The 10,064-nt window shown below is 35.6% G+C and overlaps 1 protein-coding gene across 1 annotated transcript; it reads left to right on the top strand.

The window, feature by feature from the left end:
• Positions 1–271: 271 nt before the first annotated feature.
• LOC111698672 (uncharacterized) lies at positions 272–9,538 on the top strand. Its single transcript, XM_023469070.1, has 10 exons — positions 272–388; positions 877–967; positions 2,541–2,679; positions 3,330–3,448; positions 3,802–3,869; positions 4,905–5,073; positions 5,136–5,646; positions 6,817–6,938; positions 7,015–7,077; positions 9,359–9,538. The coding sequence occupies exons 2-10, from the start codon at positions 959–961 to the stop codon at positions 9,521–9,523; spliced, it is 1,365 nt and encodes a 454-aa protein (XP_023324838.1). The 5' UTR covers positions 272–388; positions 877–958; the 3' UTR covers positions 9,524–9,538.
• Positions 9,539–10,064: the final 526 nt, after the last annotated feature.

Genomic DNA, 10,064 nt, shown 5'->3' with positions numbered 1-10,064 from the left:
TTCCTTAGTTTTGTTGGTTACATGTACCTGAAATTTCCTTATTTTGTTTGTTCCATGTACTGAAATTTAATAAGTTTTGTTGGTTACATGTGCTGAAATTTAATAAGTTTTGTTGGTTACATGTGCTTGAATTTAATAAGTTTTGTTGGTTACATCCTGCACTACTCCACCCACATCACCCCTGTACTACTCCCTCCCTCATTAGCCACGCATTACCTCATACATAGATACATTATGTACCCCTGTAACATTATGTACCCCTATAAGACATAGATAATAGATATGTTATTTACCTCTGTAATAAATGTTTTTTTCTAGTTTCTGCCTTGTCTCGTCTTCGTCAGCTTGATACAAGATTCAACCCTCTCTCTACTCATCCTTTACACAGGTATAGGACAGATTTAGGACAGGTATAGGACAATTTTAGGACAGTGACAGGACAGGGATAGGACAGGTTTATGACATGGATATGACATGGATATGTCAAGGATATTACAGGGATAAGACCGGTTTAGGATAGGTATGAGACAGGGATAAAAAGGTATAGGAAAGGTATGGGACTGGGTTAGGTACAAGGACTGTGATAGGTTTAGAACGGGTCAGGGACAGGGATAGGGATAGAACAGGTTAATGACAGAACACTGATAGGGATAGTGAATAGGACAGGGTTAGGGAATAGGACAGGGATTGGGAATAGGACAGGGATTGGGAATAGGACAGGGATTGGGAATAGGACAGGGATTGGGAATAGGACAGGGATTGGGAATAGGACAGGGATAGAGAATAGGACAGGGATAGAGAATAGGACAGGGGATAGGGAGCCTACCAGGACAGGAAACGACACTATAAAACTATTAATTGAAAAATATATTTTAGGAATTTAACCTGTTCCTGGTTCAATGTAGACACTCTAAATATTCAGTTTATTCTTGACACCTTACCTTTATCAAAACGAGAAATGAGTCAGGTAGTAACAGAGAATTTTTATTTCTTAAAGTGACAGTAAGCATAATTTCAAAGGACCCTCCATGCAAAGATGGCATTGCCCGATTTACAACGATGCGCTTGAAACCGTGATCTGATCAATAATGTGGAAGATAATGTTGTTTTTCTAGCTTATATGTTTTACTGCAGTAGAAATGTGCAATTCACTTTTGTAGAGAACCCCCAATAAAAAACATGGGTTTAATTCATACTTGATCTGACAAAGCTTTTAAGGGTACCGTTGTGAATCGGACAACTTTTGAAAGGATTTTTACCTGAAAAAACGCTTACAGTCCCTTTAATTTCTTTTATCACAAGATTTTCCTTGTAATATATACTTACTTTATTTTGAAATTCACCAAACCTCGAGATATATTTCAACATAGAACTTTCATGGCTCAACTTTAATATAACTAGATTTGCTTTGAAGTAAAAATATATTCTTATTTTATTTTAAAATTCACCAAACCTCGAGATATATTTTAACATAGAGCTTTCAAAGCTTTAACTTTGATATTTCTATATTTTTTTGGCCAGTGTATTCTACTATTTATTCCAAAGTTTATGTAAACTTTCATATCACTAGATTTGTCTAGAAATGTTTTCTTTCAGGGGTGTATCTTTTTTATAAGATCATCCCCCCCCACCCTATTTGAAAGTGTCTTTTCCAGAAGTTAAATATGCTTGCGAAGAGCGCAAAAAAATTGGATTTTTTCGCTGAATTGTGGTAAATAAATTATTTTAGGGGTAAAACAATGATTTTTTTGGGGTAAAAGGTGTCAAAAGAATGAAAAAAGTTGCCTATTGATATCCAATTTTTCATCCCCCCCCCCACATCAAATATAATTTCTAAAATATATATACCCCTGTGCTTATTTTATTAAAAAACGCCCAACCTCTTAAACTTAGATTAAAGACAAAGTATAACCTTCGTCCTTCATAACTTAGAAGCAAAAAGATATTCTTATTTTATTTTGAAATTCACCAAACCTCCTAGATATATTTAATCGTAGAACTTTCAAAACTATACTTTGATAAGAGATAATCTTTGATGCACACAGAGGTTTAGAAAGGAAATAAGATTAAAATTCTAAAAAAAAATTATCTTTGTTTACCAATGCTGATTTCATAAATTAAATTTTTGTTTACTATCATGGTTTAATAATTGATGTTAAATAATATCTTTGATTCATTCAAGAAATCTGTCTTAGACGTTAAATTTCAAGTTTTTGAATAATAAATATTTAAACAACAACAAAATATGCCATAACCATTCATTCATTCATATTCATTCATATTTTTATTCAACTACAAAGCATAAAGATATTACAAATAATCAAACACAATTTACTTTGCAGTTTGGACCCGCCTAACCAGGGTAGGTTGTTTTGAGTGGTTGGCCCGAAGTTAGTCAACTATACTGAATATAATTAGTTAAACAAATCAAGTTATGTTTTTGGATAGGTAAGAAGTTGATTGGAAGGAAGGAGATTGGAAGGTGATCTGTGGTATTCGCATTTCGCACAAAATGAATAAAAACTTAATTTATTTTGCAGGTCGGATCCTCAAGACTAATAGTAAGTCCTGGACCTCCAGTTGACCTGAGTGAAGGGTTTGACCTTGAATCAGCTTCTGCTAGAGGTTCAAGGGAGGGCAGCATTGTTTCAGGGGTCACAGTTACAACAGCCGTAGGAGGTAAGCTGAAAGGGACTGCAAGCGTAATTTCGAGTGATCCTCCTTTTAAAGATTTACAACGGTATCTTTGAAACCTTGATCTAATCAAAAATGTGAATAATAACGTCGTTTTTCCAACTAAAAGAGACTGTAAAGGAAAAATGAAAGAGGAATAGGCTGAAGCATTTAAGGAGTTGATTGAGATCTATAAGAGTTCTATCTGATGTTTCTGTCTCGAGAAATTGATAAAACTGTGTCAAAATTATAGCAAAACTAATTGTATACAAGGAGAGCATACGTGTAAATATGTTAAAATTACGCTTACAGCACCAGTATCTGCTCCAGTCTTTATTTTGTTTTAAATGTTTTTAGACGATTGCTCGGCCATATTTAAACTACGCAGACTAAGATAAACCATGTTTCTTTAACTTGAACTTGGCAGACATAAGAAGTGATTCAACTACTTCCCGCTTTTCATTTAATTTTCCCAAATTTAGGATTTCTGGAAAATAAAATTTTATCTAAAATATGTTTTTCTCCATGGTTAAAAAATCACGATTTTTATTATTGACTTATAACTTGCACAAAAAAAAATTATATGAATGGAAATTTTTAATGCTATTTAACTACATCTGAAACAAAAAATCTGTTTTACATAATTAATTTATTAGAAAAACAGCGACGTAAAAAACGTCGTCGACGAATTCGTGAGGCGCCAATTTCTGACCATCCTTCCGAGACCGAGTACACGACTACTACAGATGCAGAACCAGTTTATGTACAGAGAAAGGTTAACATTTTATTATACTAAATCCAATTAAAGGACAGCGTACAATGGGGTCCAGAAGAATGTGGAATAGGAATAAGAAATTTTGTATTTTAATGAACATGAAACATAGTATTTGTTGTGTTCACACACTGCATTGACTCATTCTCGAAACAAGTAGATTTTCAGATACTTGTAAAACTATTTGCTTGTTGACAACGTCAAATACAACTAACACTGTTAAAATTTCGTCTTCCTTTTCAATAGTTTTTAATACCCACTATATATATATATTTATATATGAAGTGTTCATACTGGATATCGAGAGCATGCGTTCACACAAAAGTTCCAAGCTCTAATTAAAAAAATGAATTCAGGACTCCCCTGATCCTGTGAAACAGTTAGAACAGCTACGAGAGAAGTTCGGTGAAGATAACTGGCTGAGGTAAAACTTGGAAAAGAGGATATAACATCCATGGATATAACTGTCTGAGAAATAAATTCCTATCTCTGAGGGGAGGGGTTACAGAATTTTGGGGAAAAGGATATTAAGGTTTCCGGCTCTTTTAATCTACGCTTTATCCTAAATCACTTGAAGTTTTTTTTGTTTTTTGATTAAATGAATAAGATTTTCGTGATTCTGATTGTTATCTTGTTAAGTTTTCAAGGTTTCAGTATTTGGCATAAAAACCGAAACTTAATTGTTCAGACATTAAAATAATATTTTGATAAAAGGACCTTGTTAGTATTTAATTAAATAAGAAATAATTTTGGGTGGCATCATTTTATTCTTTGTAGATCAAGCATTTTTCTGTAATTGAACTTTCTATCAACATCATTGATCCAAAAGATTCAATTTGATTTAAGATTATGTTTGGCAAGGTTATAGTGCAAGGAAAGTTATTTCAGAGGTGTACGCATCTTTTGTACTGCAGTGTACTGTCTCTGGGCGGTAATGTAAACACAAGACGGATGTCACAGTCTTACATGGGATCCATCTTTCACATCGAAAATTAATGAAATATGATGCATCTAATCTTGTTTACAAATTCCACCCAGAGAGAACTGGTTTTAACATGTACGCCGAGTATATTTAACTGCAATTAACTTTCCTTGCAATTATAACCTTGATTTTTGGTAATTCTGGGGTTAAATGGATTTTATGTATACCCTCTGTCTATTGGCATGTCACATTCCGATGGAACCAATAAATCTTTGTCTGATTAAAGATGTATTTATTGTTGTTTCTATACAAACTTGCGTATTTTATGCTGCCAAGACAATGAAGGAAATTGCCAGAATTCAACAAGTTTTTAAGATAGAAAAACAACGTTATTGTAAACCGGATATGTCAGTTTCAAATGTTAGGTTACTTAAAATTACGTCGACAAACCCCTTTAAGGGTCATATCACTCTTCTGGTTTAACAAAAAAAAATTGAAAATTTTTCGTGTCGAGAAGATAAGTGTTATTATTTGCAGAGAGCAGGCCGGAGCAACTTTAAACCAAATACTTGGTTTGCCTGCAGTACCACAAACAAACACTAAGAATCCTGATCTTCTCTTCAAACAGCCCTCTGCGGACGCAACTGCTGAACAGAAACCAGAAATCAAAACTGGGAAAAAGTTAAAAACAAAAAAAGAAATTAAGGTTCGAATAAAAATAAAATAAAAATTTTCCTAATAGTTTTTTATCATTTATTTTTTGACTAGACTGATAGTTGTGAAAGTCCGTCCCCTGTGGAGTGTGTTGCCCCTCCTGATACCGTCCAACCAGCTCAGCCTCAAGTACAGGTAGAAGCTCATCAGAAACTATCTCCAGCTGCCCCGACTAGACTTCATAAAACATCTAAATCTTCTCTCGGCGGTGACGAAATGACGGATAGTTTCTACTCAATGTATCGCCGAACTGAGAAAGAGTCGAGCCCGGCAGGCCCTGACAGAGAATGTCGTCTTTCAGCGGAGAGAGTAATTCCTGGAGACGATAGCGGGGTTGGGGAGAAGCTGGTATTAACCATTGATTCTGAGTATATTCGTGAGCAGGGGGAGAAGGGAGGAACCAGGGTCAAATGGTTCCTTCATAGTCTAGAAGGATGTGACATGCTGAAGTGCGAAGGTGGGCGGATAACCGCACATCTTAGGTTTAATACGGTGCGGCGGGATCGGCGGGAGAGAACTTATATCTTGTCTGAGGAGGGGTATGCCAGGCTGGTTAGTGCAACAGGTAGGGAACATATTTTCATCTAATATTTCTTAAGAATTAAAAACATGTAAATACTAAATAGTGAATACCGTAAGGCACTGCTAATGATCTGCATCCAAATGGTGAACTCCTAAACACAGATCTAGGTTGTAGGTAGACTGTATAGAGTAGAATGCAGATTGTAGAGTATAGTAGAGTGTATACTGTAAAGAAGTGCTAAGGATCCGCGCATCCACGTGGTAGGATCCTAAGCACTGATGTAGACTGTAGAATGTAGATTGTAGACGATAATAGAGTGTAAACTGTATAGAAATGCTAAGAATCTGCATTCAAATGGTAGGATCCTAAGCACTGATGTAGACTGTAGAATGTAGATTGTAGAGTATAGTAGAGTGTAAACTGTAAAGAAATGCTAAGAATCTACATTCAAATGGTAGGATCCTAAGCACTGATGTAGACTGTAGAATGTAGAATGTAGATGATAATAGAGTGTAAACTGTCTAGAAATGCTGTAGATTGTAGACTTATCTGAATTATCATGTGGCGCAGGATTTTAAAGTAATGATCTAGCCTGGTTAAATTAAAGGGACTTTAAGACGTAATTTTAAGTGACCTTCTATTTAAAACTTGGCTTTTTCGATTCACAATGATATTGCTAGGTAATATATATCTAGTATCTACATTAGTAATGTTTAGGAAGTCTACTAGAAGAGCTAGCTAGAGATATGGCTAGGTTATCTACAGTAGAATATGTTTAGGAAATCTACTAGAAGAGCTAGCTAGAGATATGGCTAGGTTATCTACAGTAGAATATGTTTAGGTAGTCTACTAGAAGAACTAGCTAGAGATATGGGTAGATTATCTACATATTATATGTTTAGGTAGTCTTCTAGAAGAACTAGCTAGAGATATGGCTATGTTATCTACAGTAGAATATGTTTAGGTAGTCTACTAGAAGAACTAGCTAGAGATATGGCTAGGTTATCCACAGTAGAATATGTTTAGGTAGTCTACTAGAAGAACTAGCTAGAGATATGGGTAGATTATCTACAGTAGAATATGTTTAGGTAGTCTACTAGAAGAACTAGCTAGAGATATGGCTAGGTTATCCACAGTAGAATATGTTTAGGTAGTCTACTAGAAGAACTAGCTAGAGATATGGGTAGATTATCTACAGTAGAATATGTTTAGGTAGTCTTCTAGAAGAACTAGCTAGAGATATGGGTAGGTTGACCCATCTACAATGTGTCAAATGTCAGAGTATATTTAGCCAGGAACTAGAGGCAGGGCGACGGCGGAAAAAGAAATTAGAGGTAAAATCATAGAAAAAAATGTAGCTTTGGTGACGTAATTGAATCTTGAGTTAATTGACGCTTATGAACTGCATAGGTTTGCTGTATAAACTGTGGGTCTAATATGGTGATAGAATGTGAACCTCCTCAACTTATCGAGGTATTGTAAAAGACAACCGATTTTTATTAAAAAATACGACAAATTACTAAAAACAAATTTAAAGGAAATTTTCTAAGTAGACATTTAATAAAGTTCTCAACTATCTTGACATTTTGGCGAACAATTGGTGTTTTCTCGGAGAAGAAAATACATCTCATCAATTAGTCTTCCTCTTCATAATTTTTAATTATTGCTTGTTACAGAAAATATTGATTGTCTTGAAAACAAAAATCAAAGAAAAAACTGTTGTTTTAGGTTAGTTTTTCCTTCATTTTCTCCTAAGCTAATTTTCACAACTCCAGGCTACAATTTTAATTTGTGAAGTCATCTTGAAACTGTAGAATAAAAGTGGGACAACTATAGTTTTTAGAGTATGGTTAGTGATACTAAACTCCTCAACCATTTCTCTGAGTCATGGCACAAGAAAGAACCTGGAGATAGAGTTAGTGCACCCAGGAACCTTGAATAGTATAGACGGTCGAACTAAGCCTCCGTTTATACAACCAATGTCTGGGGGCATGAACTTTGATACAGCTATCAGATTGCTAACAGATCTTTAACATGCCTGTCAGAGAACGAAGGAGGCCACCAGCCTCCTCCCCCATCATTATACATGAATATGCATCCTCGGAATCCTCAGCATCACCAAGATATCAGATGCTGCCCTATCTTCTCCAGATTACCCTTTGCAAGAACCCTATCTTGCAGGTGATCTAGAGAAGTTAGAAGATCAAGCCAGACCTATGACTCCAGGAGCAGAAGATGATCCTGATGCAGGAGACGCTGCTCTTTTAGACAGCTCTTCACAGACCTGTTGTAGAGTCAGCAGAAGAACCAGATGATCCTGAGTTCAGAGATGCTGCTCATTGTAGAGCAGCTATTCACAGACCTGATGTAGAATCAGCAGCAGAACCAGATGATCCTGAGTTCGAAGACGCTGCTCATTGTAGAGCAGCTCTTCACAGACCTGATGTAGAATCAGCAGCAAAACTAGATGAGCCTGATATGAGGGACGCTGCTCCTATAGAGCAGCTCTTCACAAACCTGTGTAGAAGCAGGAGATGATCTTGATACAGAAGACGCTGTTCCCTTATAGAGCAGCTCTTCACAGACCTGTTGTAGAAGCAGCAGAAGCAAGGAAGCTGCTCAGATAAATCCTGATCTGGAGCAGCTGAATGACATATGTAAGGTTGAGGAAGCTGTTAGATAGATCCTGATCAGGAGCAGCTGAACGAGATATTTGAGTTCTAGGAAGCTGCTCAGATGGATCCTGATCCGGAGCAGCTGAACGTTATATTTGAGTTTGAGGAAACTGCTCAGATAGATCCTGAACCAGAATAGCTGAACAAGATATTTGAGTTTGAGGAAGCTGCTCAGATAGATCCTGAACAGGAGCAGTTGAACAACGGTTTTCCAGAATCTAATAAAAAGCGCAAGCTGAGCTAGATAGTTTCCTGACCATCAGAGCTGGACTGAGAACCCGTACACTTTCCCTAGCTGAACAGTGGTTTTCCCGAATACCATAGAGAGCTGATTAAACCAAGATTGACTTTGTATAGATTACCTTATCTATAAAAGTCTGAACGATGACCAACTCTATTTATTAGTAAACCTGACAGATATCCAGATAGAGAGTCAAGATAAATTAACATTATAAGAACCCCTTTAATTACAACACAACCTTAGAAGTCTGATTTTATTTAATAAAACCAAATTTAACAGAATATAGTTTTGAGATGTTGGAACCTTTACAAGTTCAGTGTTCACCATGTTTCTTTTCTTTTTTATTAAAACCAAACGATTTCGCGAATTCTCTTGTTTTTCTTAAAAGATTACTAAAACAATTAAATATATTCTGACCAGACCAGAGCTGGGAACTTTAGAATGGATAACCTTTTAGCCCAACTACTTAATCCGAATATCCACTGTGGAAACTTTTAATCTTAGTCCTTAATCCACTCTTTTTCTCTCTCTTTGGATATCTGTACATTGTTTTCTCCAATGAGAGTGCAGGAATATAGTTCGTAAATTGTATTGACCAATGACAGCCTTGAAAATAAATTCTATCCCATGATCTCGATATCCACCATTCTAAAGTTCCCAGCTCTGTGTGGTCTTAGAATTGCCAGATTAGTTCAGCCGTTTTGACGTTAGACTCAAATAGATAAGCCAAATATATAAATTTATTAGACATAAAGAAATGATAATTTCACTTCACCTTTATAATCACTAGTTTTGATCCCCGCAACCTCTGTTGATGTAATGTGTTTCTATGGTCTAGGATGAGGTGGCCGTAGGTATACCTGTCTGTGAAGCCTTAGATCTAGATGCCATGGACCAGCAGACTGTCGCACTTAGGCATTTCATTAATTTTTATTGGTTTTTTTCTCTTCATTATCTGCGTCCCAATTTTGTTTTAAAGAATCTTCAGGTAGAAACAAATTAAGATTGCTAAATGTATAAATGTCTGAGCCTTAAAAATTGTTTAGATCGCCGAAAATTAGCCGTGATTAAAATTTAAGTTCCCAACAGGACCATCAAAAGAGATCGTTTAATTTACTTGTTTTGCGAAACAGATTTGATGGTTAAATAGTTACGTATGGTCAAATTAAAACATTTTAAGGTTGAGAGTCAAAGGGACTGAAAGCGTAATTTTAAGTGACCCTCCATGCAAAGATGAAAAAACTACTAGTCCAACTATACACCCCATAGCTACTCTAGTTTTGATTTCACGTACAACTAAATGAAAGCAAGTTTATATTTATATATTAGAAATTCAAAACAATTTTGTTCCTCTCAATAGCTCTTCAATAAATGGAGTTTTATCGAAAACATATAATATTTCTATTTTACGAGCAATTTATTTTATTTTTACTTCATCTGAAACTATATAATAAAACCTGGGTGTAGTGGGGAAGTAATTTACTTTAGTTGAACGTGATAAAACTATATAATGAAACCTGGGTGTAGTGGGGGAAGTAATTTAC

The sequence above is a fragment of the Eurytemora carolleeae genome, unplaced genomic scaffold (assembly GCF_000591075.1).
Source record: "Eurytemora carolleeae unplaced genomic scaffold, Eaff_2.0 scaffold300, whole genome shotgun sequence".
Classification (NCBI taxonomy): Eukaryota; Metazoa; Arthropoda; class Copepoda; order Calanoida; family Temoridae; genus Eurytemora; species Eurytemora carolleeae.
Note: the sequence above shows the minus strand (reverse complement) of the source record. Positions and strands in the feature narration are given on the sequence as shown.